The 19,926-nt window shown below is 52.8% G+C and overlaps 7 protein-coding genes across 7 annotated transcripts; all 7 read right to left on the bottom strand.

The window, feature by feature from the left end:
• Positions 1-2,976, bottom strand: EI97DRAFT_429630 (uncharacterized protein). The gene has a single exon (XM_033797486.1). It carries the CDS (start codon positions 2,713-2,715, stop codon positions 481-483), a length of 2,235 nt encoding a protein of 744 aa, XP_033657380.1. The 5' UTR covers positions 2,716-2,976; the 3' UTR covers positions 1-480.
• Positions 2,977-3,892: 916 nt separating this feature from the next.
• EI97DRAFT_438948 (uncharacterized protein) lies at positions 3,893-7,660 on the bottom strand (the record flags this gene model as incomplete). Its single annotated transcript, XM_033799528.1, has 4 exons — positions 3,893-4,141; positions 4,273-4,429; positions 4,479-5,622; positions 5,716-7,660. The coding sequence occupies 4 exons, from the start codon at positions 7,658-7,660 to the stop codon at positions 3,893-3,895; spliced, it is 3,495 nt and encodes a 1,164-aa protein (XP_033657381.1).
• Positions 7,661-9,775: 2,115 nt separating this feature from the next.
• Positions 9,776-11,149, bottom strand: EI97DRAFT_354426 (uncharacterized protein; the record flags this gene model as incomplete). Its single annotated transcript, XM_033794887.1, has 1 exon — positions 9,776-11,149. A coding segment is annotated over one exon (1,374 nt), but the record flags the coding sequence as incomplete, so codon positions are not given.
• A 449-nt stretch (positions 11,150-11,598) lies between these two features.
• Positions 11,599-12,889, bottom strand: EI97DRAFT_454796 (uncharacterized protein; the record flags this gene model as incomplete). The annotated part of the gene is made up of 2 exons (XM_033800577.1): positions 11,599-11,745; positions 11,951-12,889. 2 exons carry the CDS (start codon positions 12,887-12,889, stop codon positions 11,599-11,601), a joined length of 1,086 nt encoding a protein of 361 aa, XP_033657383.1.
• A 228-nt stretch (positions 12,890-13,117) lies between these two features.
• Positions 13,118-14,006, bottom strand: EI97DRAFT_454797 (HET-domain-containing protein; the record flags this gene model as incomplete). The annotated part of the gene is made up of 2 exons (XM_033800578.1): positions 13,118-13,391; positions 13,447-14,006. The coding sequence occupies 2 exons, from the start codon at positions 14,004-14,006 to the stop codon at positions 13,118-13,120; spliced, it is 834 nt and encodes a 277-aa protein (XP_033657384.1).
• A 943-nt stretch (positions 14,007-14,949) lies between these two features.
• On the bottom strand, positions 14,950-16,095 carry EI97DRAFT_438951 (uncharacterized protein; the record flags this gene model as incomplete). Its single annotated transcript, XM_033799529.1, has 3 exons — positions 14,950-14,969; positions 15,032-15,087; positions 15,395-16,095. 3 exons carry the CDS (start codon positions 16,093-16,095, stop codon positions 14,950-14,952), a joined length of 777 nt encoding a protein of 258 aa, XP_033657385.1.
• A 1,935-nt stretch (positions 16,096-18,030) lies between these two features.
• Positions 18,031-19,540, bottom strand: EI97DRAFT_104033 (uncharacterized protein). Its single transcript, XM_033792911.1, has 5 exons — positions 19,126-19,540; positions 18,828-19,076; positions 18,371-18,780; positions 18,131-18,321; positions 18,031-18,083 (listed from the first exon to the last, which is right to left on the bottom strand). Exons 1-5 carry the CDS (start codon positions 19,324-19,326, stop codon positions 18,040-18,042), a joined length of 1,095 nt encoding a protein of 364 aa, XP_033657386.1. The 5' UTR covers positions 19,327-19,540; the 3' UTR covers positions 18,031-18,039.
• Between the last annotated feature and the right edge of the window lie 386 nt (positions 19,541-19,926).

The following is a 19,926-nucleotide window of genomic DNA, read 5'->3' on the forward strand; positions in this document are numbered from 1 at the left end:
AGCTCTAGCGCGCTCTCGCCTTCATCATCTACCTCAGCCTCCTCAATCTCTCCAACCTCATCTTGATAGCCTTTGCTGAATGACTCCCCTACTACTACCCGCCCGATGCTAACTGCTGCATGTCGGTAGTCCAGTGTATGCAGCTCCACTCCCAGCCTCTTGCCTGTCTCCCGCCGGAGTGCTCACGTCAGTCGGTCTGTCCTCCATGGGCCCTGCTCATCCGCCCACACATAGTCACTGAAGCTGCCGCCAAGCACCTGCACCGTGAGATACTCTTGAAATGGCCGCAAGTATGCTAGATACACGACCATAACCTGCCCTAGCTGTGCCGGCAGAAACCGTGGCACTACCTTCGGCTTGTCCCACTGCGACTGCGACTTATGATAGCGCATCACTATCATTACCTGCCCGTCCATGATGAAGATATTGCGGTCCTGCAGCAGCCCGTTCTGATACCGCATGGTTGTAATCTCCGATCCTCTACCTGGCTGCCCTGATGTCATGTGCACACAAACAAGCAGCAGCATCAAGAAAGCGGTCCACACAGTGCAAGTACCGCTTGACCTGCCTCCGGTTCCATCTGCCCTCACGCGTCTGCAGCCTACGGCCCTGCTCTGTGTGCTCCACCCGGGTAAGCATCCACTCGAGCTTGTCTTTCAGTCCGTTGTCCTGCTGCTGCATAAAAGACATGCCTCGCTGTGTAAATGTCACATCATCAATGAGCTGTTCGAGCTGAACGGTAAACCGATCCTCTACCCCGGCCACCCACATGAGCTCCTCCCACAGCATCTGCTCTGCCTCTGCAACTATGTCCTGTGCCATCTTGCGGAAGCAGATAATGTAGATTGGCCGGCCATTCAAGTAGAAGATCTTCTTGTCCTTCGACCAGTATGCATTTCCCGAGTTGCCAGCCTCAAGTGCGATATGTTTGCCATATGCAAGCAAGCTGAGCACCTCGCTCATCGGACTGTACGAGCCATCTGCGAGATATCTCTTTCTGTACTGCAAGAAACGTTCACGGTCCTCGTCCATCTGCTCTTTGCGGCAAGCAGCTGGAAGCAGCCTCTCCGCACTCAGCACTCGTATACAGTACACGACACCAGCGAGCATATACGAGTAGTTCTTCGCTGTACGCAAGCGAGTCATCTCTGCGTCGATGCCGAGCACAGCAAGAAAGTGAACCAGCCCACTGCTGAATGGGTTGTCGCCAGTGGAAGCAAAGATGAAGGAGGTAAGCACATCGAGCAGCGCCTCGAGCTGAGCCTCGTGCCGCTCGGCATGATTGTCCATATCTAACATCTCCCACAGCACTACCGCTAGCACCCGCTGCCTCGGAGTCCAGCAAAACAGCTCACACGCATCCTTCATCCAGTCCTTCTCTTTCCTGCTGCTGCTGCGGCTGCTGCTGCTGCCTCTGTCATGGCTGTTTTCCATGCTCTCGGACTCGGAACTGTCACTGTTGGAGATGTCTTCTTCATTGCTACTGTCCTGCATTGCCACCCTCACCTCCCTATCGGCGATGATGCGTAGAAGATAGCAGACGAACTTCACCATGTAGCCAGCATAGCGAGCCTGACTCTCTGGGTTCTGTAGTCGAGCCATCGGCCACACATCGACCTCCTCCTGCCTCGCGCTCCGTAGCCACCGCCTCGTCTCCCACCCTAGCGTCGACAGCCCCTGAACACTCCTCTCTATGAGCAGCTCGACCAGCTCTGCAGCCCGCTGTAGCCTCACCTCCTCCCGATCGGGCAGCCGGATCTGATGGGCTAGATGGGCTAGATTCCATTCCGCAAGATGCTCCAGCCAGCCTGTCCGCTTGAACCAGCCCGTCTTGTCCGTCTTCGCCACCTGCACCTCAAGCACCTGATCCTTCTCTTCCTGCCTACGTTTTGTCACCTCCCACTCAGCTAGCCGCTCCTGAACGATGTCTGCTGCCTCTCGAGGGGCGGAAAGCGTACTGCTCTCTCCTGAGCGAACAATGAAGTACCGCTGCAGCCCGCCAGCACGGAAAAAGGTCTGCACATTGACCTTGTGGTACAGCCTAGCAGTGTCACCTTTCCACGCTTGCCCATGCTCCCCCTTAACATGCATCCGCAGCTTAGCAGTGCTAATGGTAATAAAGCTACAGTAGTCACCTGCTCTGCACTGAAAGCCCGGCAGAGGATCTCCTAGCTCCTTGATAGATGGTTCCAGCGATGGTAGCAGCTTCACATCCCAGGGTGCCACGGTCGGGAAATGAAGATGGCAGTACTCGACCACCTCCCTCCTCTCTCTCCACCCTATGCCATGCTGTTTGAGCAGGTGCCTGTCGATGTTCTCAATCGCTGTCGCATGTTCCTTGCAGATGAGGATGCCATAGGGAGCAAGGTAGTAGAAGCACTCCTCAATCATGTCAAGTGACAGTGGGGCCCTTTCAGAAATGCACGTTGCTGTTGTTGGGTAGCTTGAGGCTGAGGTTGGGGTTGATGTTGAAGTTGAGGTTGAGGTTGAGGTTGCTGACCCTAGCGGTGGCCATGCATCCCAGCAGAACTCCATCGCCCTCTGGAACAACCCTAACCCTAATGCCATCACCAGCAGCATCCGAACTGCTATGCGATGCTCTAGGCAGGTGCAGAGGAGGCGAAGGATCGATTTTCGTATGGGCAACTTCCCCTCTGCAGGGCTCGTCGAAAGGTGAATCGGGTGGTTGGGGTTGCGCGAATCGGATCCCTGCATCGGCCAGATCAGGTGTCGCTTCAGGGGTCGCTAGCCAGATCGGGCACGAATCCGGCCTCGTTCGCGGCATCCTCTCGGGTAGGTAAGTGAGCCATTTGGCAGCTGCCCTGCCCGACAACTGCCTCACCAGTATCCGACCGCTTAGAGTGTTTGCGTGCCTGCCACGCCAGCCATGCCTGGACTGGACTCCACTGGCGAGGATACCTCAACTCAATACTGTTACGAACAGGCGTGTTGATCAAGAGCCAGGAACCAAACAACGATAACAGAAGTGCGAGGCATAGAGCAGGATGCATATGAGGCACAGTATGCGGGGCAAGGTCACGTGATCACGATAGTTGCTCGGGTTGCTCAGTGGTCTTGGCACCAAGCATACTGAGCATCATGCTCGGGTTGCTCAGCAGTCTCAGCACCGAGCGTACTGAGCACCTCATGTATATAACAGTAGACGATGAGCCCCTATGGCTCATCGTGTTCAATTCAAGTCAAGTACTCCTTAGTACACTTGGTTTTCAAATACCCGTTACCCCCGGTGTCACCCCCGTTACCCCTGGTATCACCCCCGTGCAAGGAACCCTATTGTTCATTCCCGAGAACCAACCAAGATTCCTAGAGGACATACCATTATCCATGGAACCTTTACAAATACATACGAAGTATATGCCAAACTCAATCTACTCAGATAGCACAAACACACTACCGCTCCCACTGCCCTCTCCTGTCCGCTGGAAAACGTAGGTGTGACCTGACCTACTCGAAGGTGCTCCACTTGCTGCTAGGATAGCCTCTACAGGAATCTCTCCTCCTTCAGCTCCTTGCTCTTGTGTAAACGCTACCATCATCCCATCCAGCTCGTCTAGACTTAAGCCTCGGATTCTCTCCTGCATCGATAGGGTAGGAGGTATCCCTCGCTCCCATACAGGGATGAACCCCTTTGTGCTAGCACTTGTCCGGCCATCAATCCAGTGCTCCTCCGTCTGATCCCAGCCTAGCATGAGTAGCCCTGCTTTCTGCAGGCCTGGATGAGCGCTGGTGCCTCCCAGGCTTGATCATGTCCACCGTCTCGACCAGAGCACCGGTGCGCTTGGTAGATGAGATCGAAAAGCGTCCTAGGTGCTTCTTCAAACGGCAATGCAACCATGCTAGGATCTGCAAAAACTGCTGAAAACCACATCATTCACCCTATCAAGTTTTGCGTGCAGCTTTCTTTCGTGGACGTGATCAATGCTTTGTTCGATGGGTAGGGCAGGATCCAATGTGTCAGGCGGACCAGGTAGAAGAACTCATCCAGCCACCTGCTCGCCTGCTGGTAGCCTAGCTGGCTTTCTACAAACTCGAAGCTCTTCTGCAGGATGAGACGATAGGGTGTGCCTCCCCATCCTGCATGCTCTTGGCCATCGTCCCAGAGGAAGAGAAAGTCTAGCAGCTTGTCCACCGTAGAGAAGCGCATCTTGTTCCCCGTAACAATATACCGTGGCGCAACTATGCCCTCCTCAAGAAACATGCGTTTCATGCCATGGTAGCAGAACCTCACGTTGCCGTCCAGCTTGAGCGCACCTGGCGATAGCTCTCGACGTCTCTTGTGGGCTGCCAGCATCGATGACCATACGTCGGTGTCGAACTGCTCCAAGTTGAGTGCATGTAGATACTCCAGCCATGTTCGGAGCAGCCGAGGGTGCTGCTGGATACTGTACTGCTGGTACCAGCCTGTTGCCTGGTGGAACCGGACAAAGACATCCCGCAGGTCCTTGACTGCTCTCTACCTGCGCTTGTACTCGGCATGCATCAGTAGGTTGCCAACGAGCATGTTGTCGCCGTGGGGTTGCGTAAGCCGCTGCATCGCCCAGCGAAACTTGGGCAGGAACCAGCCTAGGCCGCACCTCCCCATGGTCTCCTGCATCCCAAGCCCTTCCTTCACGACCATCTCCTGCCCACGCCTCTGCTCCCAGCGATCCTTGTATAGCAGTGACTCTCGGACCAGCATAGTGCTACCATAGCAGAACCGGAGCGCTCGCAGCGCGATGACCATCACCATGGTCTCTGGCAGCGAGTAGGTCCTGGCCGTATGCACGAGCGTGTGCTCGAACAGGAGACAGTACTTGTTGATCTGTGCGCTCAGGAAGCCAAAGAGTGCCTGGGAAGGGATGATGAAGTAGGGGAGTGGCGGCCGAAGGTGGTCGATGCTGTCATCGTACAGATCCCATTCATGCCACTGCTCGCAGATCTCCTCCAACATCGTGAGAGAGACACGATGCTCTTCCCGGATCCCGTACGACCGCCGCTGATTGTCTCTAAGGTTGGAGAACGCACGCCTTTTGCTGTGGAGATAGGAAGCCTTGCACACGCTCTCAGAGAACGTAGCGCTGCCGCCTTGCTGCTGGAGTGAGCGGACATAGCCTGGATCCAGGGCTAGATTCTCTATTGCCTCGTTGTCAAATACGTATACCTTGGAATCATCGAACGGTGTCTTGATGTTGGCGTAGAACTGCGAGTACACCAGTCCGTCCATGTTCTCCTGTCCACGCGGCACAGTGGATAGCGTCTGACCCATCGAGTCTCTCATCGTGGCCCAGGGGTAGGTAGCCACCTGAGGACTGCCTTGAGCCCGCTTGCCATCTTCCAGCAGCTTCACACACGTGCGTGCATACGACTCCAGACAGCAACGCTTCCAGAGAAAGGTCTCAGCCTCAAACTGCTCTGGAACCGAGTCGTACGGGTAGGCGTAGTCCTCTGACGTGATGGTCTTCGCAATGTCTACATAGGTACGATCTTTGCTATAGAACTGCGGATCGGCAGCTTCTGTCCAGGCCTCCTCCCAGCGCTGGTACGCAACACTCAAGTCATCAGCCATGTGCGCAAGCTTCGTGTTCTTTGCATGCACAAAGAGGGTAGGGCTGCAAAAGCGATCTAGCCCTGGGTTTCCAGCAATACGTTCGAGGATGGTGGTCCATAGTGGATCCAGGTATTGGTGCTATAATCTGTACTCCAAGAGCTGCTCACGTGTGCTCTCTTTCCGCTTGAATGTCTCTGCCGATACTGCAGTGACGGCTCTGCTCGCGTTGTCCTCCGAGGCTGGAAGATATGACGCTAGGGTTGAGTCATCCACTGTTTTGCTGATGGCAGGAAGCAGCACAGCATCGAGCCAGAGCTGCTGGTCCTGCTTGCTTAGATAGGTACTGTGCTGATACTGGCTTTCGAGGTGGAGCTCGGGGAAGAAGATAAAGAGTAGCAGCGACTTGGTGCTGCCTGCAACAGACCCAAAGCAGTAGTGAGGGATCTTGTGCAGTGGTAGGTTCCTCATCGCTAGGTCGCCGCGACGGCTGTATGCAGACACGGTAAGACTAAAATGGATGTCCGCATCTAGGTTTAGGATAGGATGCACCCTGGGATGCCAGTCGATGCCGTTCCGCGCAAACCCTAGGCTGCTGGGAAAGTAGCAGACACTGTCGATATCAAACCGGACCTTAGCAGCACGTCCTTTGTTACTGCTGTGGTGATGCTGTTGTAGGCACAGGTTGCGAGGCAGCTTCTCGTTAGGGGTGCCAACATCTTCAGGGAAAGCGGAGGGGCTCGTGCCCTCAAACGCAGCCTTTAGGTCGAGCCCTTCAGGCAGAGAAGAGGACTTCATCAGCTTTGGATTGCTTAGGATATCTGGAAGAGGTGTTCCCCCATTGTGCACTCCGTTGATCAGGCACGTAATCTCCTCCAATGACGAACATGCAGAGTGTACGTCAGCGCGCTGGTGGTGCTCCTGATGTCGTCTGTCCGCCTCTGCATGCTCCTCGTGAGTACAGCCTTGGAAGCTCCGTAGGTGCTTAGCGAGTTTGTATGCAGTTCGCTCGGTAGGTAGACTGTCTCCTCTAGCTGTCGATTGCACCGCCGACGCTGCTTGGGCGGCGCCTGGCCTAGGCAGGTTACCAGAGTGGGTGACGGGTGAGGGTGACGCAGCTGCTGGTGTTCTTTGCGTAGCTGGCTGAGGAGTCCTGTTGCTGTTAAATAGTTGTAGCAGGCGAGGGATACTACAGTGAGATGATAGGGGTGGCGGCAGAGGTGTGCTGTAGCCAGGAGATGGTAGTAGTAGCTGCAGTGTGTTGCTACTCGTAGATGGTTGTCTAGGTACATGCTTAACCCAGGACAGTAGTGTGTTGCTTTGGGCTGGAAAGGCCTTGCGCCGGCCATCCCTTGTGCTGGACCGAGTGGAGGAAACAGAGCTCCGCTGGTTAGGTATTTGTGGGCTGTTTAGAGCCCCTGCAGAAGCATTAGCAGCTTTTGCTAGAGTAGGTGTGAATGTGTAGCTAACACTATGAGTGTTCGCAACATTTACTTCCTCTGCAGCAGTTGCTTCCTTAGCAACAGGCGCAACAGACAAACGTAGCAGGCTGCTCCTTACAGCATAGCTCTGGCCGGCTATGCTATCTGTGGGTACGCTATCTGGTTCCACCGGCCTGTTTTCATCCCCTGAGTGCTCTGCTGTTTCGTCTGCGCTTGCCCTTGTGTGTCCAATACCCATCTGCATCTCCATTAGAATCTCTGCTGTTCTTAAATCTGTCTCATTTATCCGTTCCAGTATACGCCTTTCGTACTCATCGCACCCGCTTATCTGTTCTTGCTCACTTGCTTGGAGCTGATTAACAAGTGCTGTAGTCGTGGGATCGTCTACTGCTAGCGATGCGAGAGGGGATCGTAGACGGTATGCATTTTCGTCCTCTGGTGACTCGTGTGGCTGGATGAAGGGATCTCGAGGGACAGGAATGTCGGCACTGATTCGAAGACCAAGGTCTAGGTATGTAGTAGTTGGAGCACCTGGAAGTGCAGGCACGTAGGAGATGACCTCTGGTGGAGCCTGAGCCTTGCGCTTACGGATGTAATACTGGCGATTGCGCTCTCGTCGAGCCTCAGCTATCTCCTCATTGGTAATGTGCTTCTTTGGGCGACCTCGAGGCATGGTATCTAAGGATACAATGCTCTAGGTTGATTAGGGGGCTTTCAGTATAGCTGTGGTTAGTGTAAGACCAAAATTCAATGTGGTTTAACGTATATGAATTTCGGTCTTGATGTACGCTAAACCAAGTTGGGCTCACACCCATAACAATACCACTTTCAGCGTGAATAACTCCACAACTACAACCTTAGTAATATATCGGAAGAGTACATTCGATTCATGCCCTCTTTCTCTACATTGTTATACCTTAAAATTACAAAATTTTTCCTTAAAATTTCCTAACCCTTCCCGCAGATTTGACCTTCATGATCCCAGGTGTACGCTTGTTGAAGTTGTCAACCCAGTGGTGGCCTACAGGTGGTTGGCCTCGCTCTGTAAGTAGATCGTTGGCCATATCTTGAACTATAGTCCTCGTGGCCCCAATTCCTCTTAGATCTAGATCAAGTTTGTATGCGACAATAGACTCCTCTTCTAGCTTGGTCAACCTCTTTGAATTGGGCTCGCGGTCGCGTCGTGAGAGTGCTCCAGCGCGTCAGGCTTGAATAGTGCTTCGAGGAATATTATAGATGGCGGCAGCACGTTTTTCACTTTCAATCTCATTATTCTTAATTGCTAATAGAGCAAGCTGTAAGTCAGCCTCGTTATAGCGCTTTTGCGCATTGCATTGTTGAGGCATTGTGGTTAGAAATTGTCAGGTTCAAAAAGTTGGTTGGGGTGCCAGCTCGTTTGGGGGTGCCAGCTCGCATGGGAAATATGTTATACTTGTTTTTTAAATAGCTTTTCTATCTAATAGATATATAGCTAGTAGTATAGCTATAGTTACTTTCTACTAATAGTCTACTTTTAAGTATATAGCTACTCTAGTTATTTAATTATATATAGTACTCTATAGCCTTTATAGTAGCTATTTTAAATATACTCTACTATAAATTTACTTATTTAGGCTATCTTTATATATCTAAATAGCTTTATGCTCTCTAATTATAACTATAATACTAGGAAACTACTTATTTTAGGTATCTTTATATATTTAAATAGCCTTATATTTAGCTAAATATCTATCTAGGCTTTATAAGTAATTTTATAACTTGCTAAGCTAATTATAGAGCTATTTTAATTATAGCTAAACGCCTATATATTTTGCATAACTTGCTAGTAGGGTAGCTAAAGGCGCCGCCGTTAGTACTATACCCAGAGTGCTTACTAGAGTATAAGCGTTATTAGATAGTAGTATACGCGTTAATATAATCCCCCTGTATGCTGCTAAATCCCTGAATCGAAACCTACTTTAGCTGTTGATCTTATTTGTCGCGCGTGTGTGCGAGCCGCTGTGCCGCACAAGCTATCGGCATCCTTCCTCGACATGGAAGCCGCTGCGTCTAACTGCCTCATACGCATGTAGGAGCCATGTACATTCGCTTCCATTCCCTAATTTTTTCTCCAAAGACTCTCTGTTCTGCGCGACGGCGTAAAATGCACACCTCGAAGCGATTGCCACGAACAGAACGAGTTCACTGTTTGGGACAACTGCTAGAGTGTTGCGTGCCCCCTTGATGACGTGTTGCTCATCTCATATTCTCCGGATGCGAAAAAAAGGCGCACGGCGTGTGGCGGAGCTCCGAAAGTGAGAAACGCATACCCATGTTCCACGGACCAACGTCATGGTACGAAGTGCGTAGGCTTATGCAAAGCCCCTGACATGAAACAAATGGCACAGAAGAATATGCATGCAAGAAGAATTTTTGAACATTCGTAGCAAACGAAGATGTTGGTTCCATATGGGAGTGGTTGTTGGCCAAGTTCCAACAAATCCAGGTAAAAATATACATACATCAATAAGAGAAGTCTACCGATAGAGCCCTAAAGTGACAACGCCAAGCGTTGCGTGAATGGTGATGGCGGTGGTACCTTCATCATCCAAGTCGAAGATGCAAAATTCAATCTAACAGCGACACTCCCAAGCGCCCCTCAATTTTCATGCATGCAATGCAATCATCATGAAGGAAACGTTTAGTGGCGGTGGTACGAGCCGTGCTTCCTGTGCTTGTAGCCAGCTGGGACAGTGACGGTGGCCACCTGGGTGTAGGTCTCATAGATGGTGCTTGCGCAGGTGGAGTTGGCGTCGGCAGCAGCAGTTACGTAGACTGTGGGAGTGACAGTAACGGTAGCTGCACTGGAGCAATCGCTGCTTGCCGCAGAGGGTTGGGAGGGCGCAGAGAGAGAAGACACAGGGGCGGCGGAGTAGCCGCCAGCGTCCTCAGCAGAAGCAACTGGCGCAGAGGACGCAGGGGCAGAGCTTGGAGCGGAGCTTGGAGCGGAGCCCGTGGAGATGACTGCAGAGAGGGTCGTCGCAGGGGCAGAGGTGGCGGCAGAAGCGGGTGATGACGCTCCCGTGGCGGCGCTTGTAGGAGCAGCAGAAGCGGAGTCACCACTGCCTCCGGTAGCACCAGCAACGCAGCCAGCACCAGTGACCGCGGTAGCCTCAGCTGGGCCTTTCTGGATAGGGTTGCAGCCAGGTAGCTTCTGAACAACACCACGCTCGTCTGCCAAAGCTGGCTTTGCGGAGCACTGCGTGAAAGCAGCGTCGTTATCGTCGTTGACATTCTCCGCGCCGAAGCATTGCTTCATCTCGTCCTCACCACAGCCACAGCCACAGTTGCAGTATCCATCGTCAGCAGTAGCCTTGGCCAAGACACCCTTCTTCCAACCGTTCTTGAAATCGGCGTGGAATCCGTAGCCAGTAGGGTCACCTTGGGCGAGAACCCAGGGGATGTCATTGGCACTATATTGCCCATCAAACTGAGAGACATCATACCAGAATTCGATGAAAATGCTAGGGAAGCGGGCGACCTGGAAACCGGTAGGGCAAGATTCGATACCCTGGCCAGCGTTGGAAGGGTAAGCCATGTGTGCGTTGGGGTTCTTCGGGTCCATCTTCTTGCCGTTCCAGCAAGCAGGGAACGTAAGCTGGGTTGCCAATCCGTTCGAGCAGGAGGTGAAACCCTTAGGGAAACCCTGTGCTTCGATTCTTCCGTATTTGGCGTCAATGCAAGCCCAGCTAACTCCAGCCTGGTTGTTACCATCATCTGATCTCCTGAATGGGTCGCCAGCAATCATTTCAAAATCCTCGGGAAATTCGGAGATGTTCTTGGCCTTGGTACCATCACCGTTGCCGAACTTGTAGTAGACTTTGGCGAACATGTTAGGCACGGGGTAGAAGCCCGTGCCATTGCCGTTCCAGTACAGTGCGGGGCGCCAGTAGAGACTGTTGTCTGGTTTGATACGAGCAGTGGTGCACTCGGAGGACTGGAGGCCCGCGAAGGTAGTATCCACAGCCAAGCCGTTTCCACCATCGAAGTCGTGCATGTGGGGGCTGCCCTGGCCGGGGAAAAGAGCAGGGTCCAATCTCTGAGTACTCATGGCAGGGCCATGGCGGTTGTAGAAGCTGAAATAAGGGCCATGGCAGTCGAACCCAGCAGCAGTGGCAGCTAGAGTAGCCGTGAAGAGAAGAGTGTTGGTGAGCATCGTGTCCGAGGTACCTGACTGAAGAAATGCAACTATCTTGGGGATGGGGTCTAGGAGGCAGTCGAAAAATCAATGAATGGATGAGTCTCAGACTCTGAAATGAGTGTATGGAGGAAACAATGAAGGTATACCTGTACCGCAACACAAAAGAACGAGGTGAGACTGTGGGGATGCAAGAGAGATGGAAGTACGCGTGGTATTTGTATTCCCAGCCGCTGCAGTGCCCACGTGGGGCGGCAGAGTGAGCGCCTCAGAGTGGGCCGGGCGCAAAATCAAACTTCTGGAACCGTATGTCCTAGCGAGAGAAAGCCAACTGCTGGATGCACGAGAGCTTGCAGCATCCTATCGTAGACAGGACGCGGACTAAGATTAGCTAGGGGAGTCCGAGGCTTCCTACCCGTGGCATCCCTACAAATTTACTCAACGTGGCGGCAGTCGGAAGTGAACGTGGGTGAAGGGGGAATAATGGACGAATGAGAGCGCGGGTTTGGCGAAAAGGGTGTGGAGAACGTTTGAAACACGGTGTTGTCTCCTGCAGGGGCCGTGGCATTATCATCTTCGAACTTGGGCAGTGGTAGTAGTGGTGCTGACGCAAAAGGAAATCAGCCAGAGCAAATCGATCTCCTAGCGCCCGATGATGTCCACAGTTGGCAGAGCATACCCTTGGGGTTATCATGTTCCCGTGTGGCAGTTCGGAGCGCTGTGCATCCTGCCCGCGCTGCAAGGTCCGGTCCACGATGGATGAGATGAGATGGTCTCGCTGCATACACAGAGACCACTTTGCTGGCACAGCTGCTGGCGACCTCCAATCTTATTATCGTGCCCCTGATGGGTCTCTGCAGCTATTGCTGATTGGTTCGCTGCAGCGTTAAGATTCTTCGCCCTCCACAGCTTCTTTACCGGCTCTTTCAGTCCATCCGCCGTCTCCATATAACCCGTCGATCGTCCTGGGATGCAATCCATCTCTACCAACCCTAGCCGCTGGTACACGACATCTTGCCCTTGAGTGCCCTCCACCTTCCCTGGTTGTTGCCGGATAGGTGCTAGAACAAGCGCTGTATACGCAACATCCGTTTTGGTAAGGAGGAGAAGCTGTACTTGGGCGACGTAGCTCTCCTCAGAGTCGTTATCACCATCAGACGACTGGGCGCGAGCAATTGAATCCACCCTGCGCGAAACGAAACCGTCTGGCAACGCGGCAGCTTTCCCGCTACTCTTCACCGGGCAAACCGGCATATCCAGCACCAAAAAATGCGTCGTGCGCGCGCCCTTTTCCCTTTCCTTGTCCCGCTTCGCTTCAATCCCCTCCGTCGTCGCTTTCAATGCCGCACCCCCATTCATCCAGAATGTGCGATGAGGACGCCCTTCATAGTCCTTGCTCTTCGGATCGACTCTCATGAACAGTGGCACGATAAACCCCTTGACCTTCAGCTCCGGACTCTTCGGCATCGCATACCCCTTACACTTGGCGTCTACAAGCTCTACATACGTATCCGAAGGGCGGCCGTAAATGTAATCGTTCGCCGCCGTCGTACTCGCCCAACTCCACGACGGCACACCTGCCATGCTCTCCGCCCCCGGCTCAAAATCTACCGTCGTGCAGCTCAAATCCTCGGCGAACCGCGAACTCCAGAGCCCAGCGAGGTACCTGTGGCGGACGTTTTCGCCGAGCAGCCGGCCCTCGAGCATCTGCGCCAGGCCCGCCATAGCAGGCAGCCTGTCGGACGCGCGCGTGATCCTGCGCCCGAAGAAGTCGGCCCGCACGTTCTCCCACACCGTGCGCCAGTTGTGTTCTTCGCGCAGGGCGAATCCACGGCCGATGGTGCGCGTCCACGTGTGCTTGTCATTTGTGAGGCCGAAGCGCGTGCGCACGTTGCGCAGACAGAGGAGGCGGACGTCGTGCGCGTAGAACTCGACGAGCCGTTTGGGGAGGTACTATTCTTGCAGGCACCAGGCGCGCGTGTCGAGTGGGGTGGACGCTTTCTTGGAGGCTTTGTGGTTGATCTGGAGCGTGAGGTGGAACGATTTGTTTTGGGATGCGTCGGTCGTGTTCCAGGGCTGCTCGGCGGCGATGTTGTAGGTGTGTGTGTCGGAGGGGAAGTCGAAGAGGAAGCCGTGCTGCGAGTTTTGGGCGCGTGACGCGGCGATGGTAAGGTAGGATTGGGAGTAGATGGCGGCCATTTTTTCGGCTTCGGAGAGCCATTCTGCGCTGTGATGGTGGGGGTTAGAGTGGGTATGGTGTGGAGGAGTAGAGATGATGGTACCTGTCGTCCTGGCAGATGCACAGACAGTCTATCCAGATGTATTGGATGTCGAGATGGCGACACACGCGGATCGCATCGTGGAACGACTGGGGGAGATCAGATAGTGCGATGCCGGACAAGTGCTTTTCCAGCGTTGCATGCACTGTCATCAGCGGGTGTCTGCTCGGATCCCCCCAGCAGTGCGAAAGCGCTGCATATCGACCTTCGCGGCCGGTCGTTTCAACAATGCGCACAACGCCCGTCGCAGCGTCCTGCAGATCGAGCACCCTCTTCGGGGGGATGACGATATCGTCGCCTTGTTGGCATTCGCCGTGCTCGTGCGACGGATCCACGACCTCGCAGATGTCGAGCCAGAATTTCACAACATCGAGCTGCTCGTCGATCTTCAAGGCGGGGAAGGCGATGTGCTTGGGATAATCGTTGTAGTCTGGCTCATAGATTGTGGTTAGGAAACTGCCATCTGGAGCGGGCTCTTTGAGCGTTGAGATGGATGTGCTGGACATGAAGGTGGACTGGTCGTCGTACTCGTCGAAAACGGAGCAGAACTTTCGCATGTGCATTTTACGTCCTCGGAAAAAGTCCTTTGCTATTTGGTCGAGGAGGATGTGTAGCGTGCATGTGGGGGGGTCCATCGAGGGATGATAACGCCGTTTTCTGAAAGGTCCAAGGTGGACCAGGTGTGCTCTTCGACGTTGGTTCCACAGGAGCATAGATGCTCTCTGTCGTAGCTACGCCATGTAAGACAGAGTTGTGGGAATGGAAAGGGCGCATTACGGATAAGAGAGTTCAAGAAGCTCGCTAAAATCGCTCTCCCCGTCTTTTACTGCCTTGACGATAGATAATGGCCGGAGCTGTTCTGGCGTCGGATCTCGTCGAGGGCGGAGCCACGCTTCGGCGTCTATTTGCACGAGGTTGTCCCACACTCTTTTGCGTGAATCTCGCTCGCTGGTGTGAAGAGGATCCATTTCGAACAATTGTCTACGGTGACCGCACTGTCAATAGGTTGGGAGCTGGGGCTGTTCTGGAGTAGCGGAGTTGAGATACATAGCCTGCTAGCACTTCAGCCAGCCACCTCGTATGCAGATGCAAGGCTGCCAATATATTAGAAGAAGGGAGATTATTAGCAATTGGCATGTCTTCTTCGTTTCATCCACCATTTTGAAAAAGAAATTAGAGTGTCACGGGCGATGGGCGCCATGAAATAGAGTGAGGCGCCTGGTTATATCCCTACCGTGGTAGGGTTTCGGATCGTAATAGTAACACCTTACTCTACCATAGTTAGTACTTTTTTGGTTTTAGGGTTTAGCTAGCTACTAGCGCAACTAGAGGTTATACATCTATAGCGCACGCAAAGCGCTTTTCAACATATGCTTATTATTACATAGATGTATATTCGTAGCGAAAGAGTCGAGAAACACCCTACGTCGAGAAATAAGAGGTACTTTAACTTTAAACAACTTAGAATCTGTGTACACGCTAATATAACTAAATAGACCGCTAAACCTAGAAATATCTGTATTTAGCTATATGCTGTCAAGTATCGATCTTCTTAATCTATTCTTAGTAAGAGAAAACCTAGTCCTACCTGCGCCCGCCCTGCAGAAATGACTATTCCTAACGGTGTAACTCTTCTTAGAAGCACTGTGTTATGTGCGCAGCAACATTTGAAGTTATAGGAGTCTCGGCCCAGCCCCGTCGGTCGCCTTCCCCTTGGCTCAATCCACAGCAGAAGTTGGATTACCTATGTTCTACATGAATCGCGACGGGCGTCGGACTCGTACTGCCTGTGCGCAGTGAATACTGTGGACTCGAACGGAACAGGGCGCCCGATTGGCCTCATAGGACGTGGAGAGCATTGGGCTGCCCCAATGGGAGAACTGCTGGGTGAGCTATGGCCATTAGCTACAGCATTCAAGGGGATGCGACACGACAGCTGGGATGTGCTTACCTGCGAGAAACCTGGTGAGTGGTCGTTGTGGGGATTTCACCTTCCCCAGTGCCATCTTGGGAAGATGAAGAAAGGTCCAGTCTGTGGTTCTGGCGAAGCCCCGAGTTTGATCCCGCGTCGGCCTCATTCCTTAAAGTGCTAGGCGCTGTAGCATAAGATACCGGGCCGGGTTCAGTCTCAGAAGGAACGCTGCTCCCGGACCCTGCGACTGGAGTCGCAACAGCAATACCTGTATTACGCGACACACCGCTGCCAATGCTCATTTGGCTCACCCTGGCCAGGAGATCCTCCAGGTTTTGAGCAGTATGTGCTTGAGTTGTGGATGGCCGCGTAGAGGAAGCGGAAGGTCGGGGTGCTGCATTCGAGGGAATAGGGTCCGGAAGCTCGTTGGCATTGACATAGCGTCTAACCTTCCGGCACCACTTTTCGAGGGTATCCTTTCTTTGCTTCTTATGCCACTGGCACAAGTTATGGTCGGCAAGAACGAGCAAATAACGGCGAAGGCGTACGGGATCCGGGCGTCTCGAATCCAGGAAATCTAGGATTCTGGCGCTATCTTCAAGCGCGGTGCAGTCGAGGTTCCAGCCGCAACTTCCCCCATGGCAGTTTGCTTCACCGACACAGGTCCCGTCTTCAACAATCTCGAGAACTGCTGCTACATCCCATATGGTCTCGGTCGGGGAGAAGATCGTGTGTGACATGTTGAGGTATTATGGACAAGATAACAGCGCAGTTGATGATAGTTGGCTTATAAGTGCTCGTAGGATTGGTTGTTGTTACTTGAAGGTGCTTCCTGCTTTGACGTTGGAGAGAGAACAGCAGCAGGGTTTTATACAAGCTGCGAGTCCCTCACTTGCTTCACGAAAAAAGAGTCATACGCCTTGGCCCCTTGTTGCGGGTGGTGGCAGTGCTAAAGACGGTACTGCCGACGTCAACTAAGGGTACAGGAGCGATAGGTGCCATCTAGTGGCATGGATGGATCGGGTTCATCCAAGCCTCAAGCTGGGGATTGCGCAGCGTTTAGGCTTAGCCAATGCATTCTCAGATGCGTGCTCGTCTCCGGGTGACTCTCACGGTGTACATGCATAGTCAAACTGTAAGCTGAAGTTCTCTAAAATACAGTGATTGGATCATGGCCAATGATAAGCCGTTCCCAGGCTCCATCAGCCCGCACATCAGAAGTGTTCCTATCAATCTACCGTCAGGCTGCAATCACCAATCCCCATATGTCATTACGCCTCCCATCAGTCCGTCACGGCAAACTTGAAACATGAGTATTTCGCCGTGGTCGAGCATATTTCCTGTCATACGTAACGAGATAGCTCTGCTGACGGAACTGGGTCTGTGTCAAGTTCCTTAAGATGAACTTGATCCGGTCCCCAGTAGTGCCCGTGCAGAAATCTGCAGGCTCACCAAGGTATTCCTCGATCCTGTACCAGAGTTTCAACCGCAGTTCGCCAACTATGAGGCTGTGTGTGTGGCCTATAGCTGGAAGGCCATTATTGCAATGCTGCAGCAAAGTTCCTACGGAATAGGAAGTTTTAATCGAAGCCACGCATCCACCGATTGTAGCCACGACACGATGTAATCCAACCGATAGCTTCTACCGCCGTGGCTAGAAGGAGCGGCGTCACACTGCGTTACCCATTGCCGACTCTCCCACGGCTTTGTCGAAGACGCATTCTGTATTACGAGTAGCCGGATTGGTAGAGAAGAAGGGGTTCGGCGCTAAGCCGAAACACCCTACCCGACAACGCTGTGTGTCCGCAGCGAACCTAAACTTTGATAGGGCTGTTATAGACAGTTTTTGACTGTGTACAGCTTACCACGGTTGTAGGCTAGAATGCCTATGGTTTCACGGCTGCCATTCTGACCTTGCCAATCCATGAGACAGAGACGACTTCTCGCAACTACGCGGAAAACGCTACCAATCAAGAATTCGTCCCTTGACTATCTACCACTATTGGATTTGTTGTTTATCTGGAATTTCCATTAGTCTCCAGAGCCGCTCAATCGACGGCGTATTCTAATGTGAGCAACGTGTTGAGAGGCATAATGGACCTGACACGAGAAACCCATCGTGTACTACCTCCTCTGAGATCGTCCAATGTCAGTAAGCGACCTAGCAGCCTATGGCAGATCAAAGAGGGCGCCACAACCGTCGGATCAACCAAACGGCCCTGAGATCTCCTCTGTGCATGCACAACCTAGTCAGGTCAGCTTAACCACATGAAGTACGCGACAAAGATGGGTCGATATAGGGACCGTCATTGCACGGCGTACCTCAGCAATTGGTTCACCTTATACTACCAACACACGAAAACGTAATGCACACTTAACTACAATCTGCTGGAATGTGTTCGAGACCTCCAGGCAGGCATGCCACGGGCGCTTAGAACAAGGCCACGGAGAACAGAACATCCATATACAGTAACGCGTAGCGAACAAGAGGTTGAGTTTACACCAGCAGGCATCGAGACTGCAAGGCTGTGCCTCACTACAAGCCTTTTGCTACAGAATCTATGTCATCCCCCAAACACGTGTCAGCAGGCTGTCACAGTTGTCGGCCCCATTTCCAATCGACGAAGCTCGTATTCGCGTTCCTCACCCACTCTTTTCTGTCCTTAACTTTCTCGTACTGGAACTCAGCTGTAAGTAATTGGCATGCCGCCGGGAAGCTCCTTCAGCCCTGGATTTGTCAGAGCGTGACTGCAATGTGAATCCCAGCCTACTTACAAGTACCGGTGCCAACGTCCTCCTTTGCTTGCTGCGGCTTGGTGCAGGCAATAGCATCCTTTCCAGACTGAATCTTCAGCACCCTCGTACAATCTTCACTTCCACAATCCTTGCCGAGTGCGTCCATTCCCCGCTGAAGAGCGTCACCTTTCCATCCGAACAGGTAGTCACCGTGCGCTCCATAACCAGTCCTAAGTGCTCACTTAGCGTTGATTGGGACGAGACATGGCGTGAACTTACGGATCCCCAAAGCTATACACGAGAGGCTGCTTGCCATCTTTCCAGTACTCAGGGTTATTAAACTGAGTTGTATTGAACATGATCTCGTACATAACCTGCGGAATTCGAACTGGGTGGGATGCCGGACACTTGTCCCCCGCAAGCGCCGGGCTTGTGGGCGCATACGCTACATGGCTTCGATGGTCGGGGCTGTCCAAGTTTACACCATCCCAGCAAGACGGGAAGATGACAGTTGCACGGATCCCGCCCGGGCAGGGCTTGTTTGGCAGCTCAGGCGTGTCGTTTCGGTCGCATGGTGCACCGCTACCGCCCGTTATACGCTCGGCAGCTGACAGGCAGCGATGGCAAATGCCTGGGTACGTGCCAGCTTTGGTGCGCAAGGCAGGATCACCAGCAAACATGCGGAATCCCTTGAGTCATTAGTGGAAAAATCCTCAAAGCAGGAGGTTACGCTTACGGGCTTGAAAGCTACGGTCTTTTTGTTCGTACCACTGAAGGGGCGCATGTAGTATACAGTGAGGCCACCCTCCTGCTCGAGCAAGGTGCCGTTCAAGCGACCATTGGCCATCTGTGGGACGCGCTTGAACGTCCCGTTTTCGGGAGATCGGAAGTACAGAGATGCAGTCCAGTAGTTGCTGTTGTCTTCCGTGTAGATGCACGAGGTACACGTCGCAGTTTGGGCTGGGTCAAGGTGCGCGGGATCCATCTTTATCATAGTTAGTTAGGAGGGGAGCTAACGACACAACAGAGCTTACAGTGATGTTGAATGCATTGCCTCCCACGATTTGGTGGGTATGCGGAGATGGGTTCAGCCCAGGAGAAACAAGTGGGTCCGCCCGTTCGATCACAAGCTGGGAGCAACCAAAGCGGATGAAGTCTGTAGCGCCCAGTTCAGACCGCTGACCCAATGCCACCGGAGAGAGCAATGGTGCGAGTGCAAGTAAACGTGAGACCATTTTGTCGAAGGTCGAGAGTGGAATCCCCTTGATCAATCTTGCCAGCGAAGAGCAAGCTGATAGAAATAGGCCGCACGCAAACGGTTCGCTTGGCTCTCCCAACTCTACTCCATAAAGATATTGGGATTCTGATGAGTGCAATAACGGCAATGCATTTCGTGTACCTGAGTGGTGTATGGCTTTCCTGTCTTCAGCCAATGGAAGAAATTCATGAACATCCCGCGCATGCAATTGGTGGTTAGACGTTACACCGACACATTACTATATTATATTTACTGGGTTTTCCTGCAGCACCTTATAACACAACTTCACTACTGCGCCTAGAATGCTCGGCCTGTCTTGACCACTCTCTTTCTCGGTAGGTTTGTTAATTGGTATCGGATGTATGGCAGGAAGCTTCGTCGTCTCATGTGAAGCCCATGACCCCACCTATGGGAGGGAAAATATAGTCCTTGGGAGAACCTGTACACCTCGAGTACAAATAGCTCTGATGACTATCCCAGCAATGAGCCGAGTGTGCAACAACAGCGAATGAGAAACAAGGCACTCAAGGCCGATTGTCGTCGCGACGCGTTCCAAGGTTCGAGATGTTACAGCAGC

This window comes from Westerdykella ornata, assembly GCF_010094085.1.
Source record: "Westerdykella ornata strain CBS 379.55 unplaced genomic scaffold EI97scaffold_2, whole genome shotgun sequence".
NCBI classification, from domain to species: Eukaryota; Fungi; Ascomycota; class Dothideomycetes; order Pleosporales; family Sporormiaceae; genus Westerdykella; species Westerdykella ornata.

Coding starts and splice junctions, on each gene's coding strand:
- EI97DRAFT_429630 (XM_033797486.1), bottom strand. CDS start 2,715: ATGCAGGGATCCGATTCGCGCAACCCCAACCACCCGATTCACCTTTCG.
- EI97DRAFT_104033 (XM_033792911.1), bottom strand. CDS start 19,326: ATGGTCTCACGTTTACTTGCACTCGCACCATTGCTCTCTCCGGTGGCA. Junction 19,077..19,125: donor GCAATGCATTCAACATCACT/GTAAGCTCTGTT, acceptor ACTATGATAAAG/ATGGATCCCGCGCACCTTGA. Junction 18,322..18,370: donor GTGTATAGCTTTGGGGATCC/GTAAGTTCACGC, acceptor GTGAGCACTTAG/GACTGGTTATGGAGCGCACG.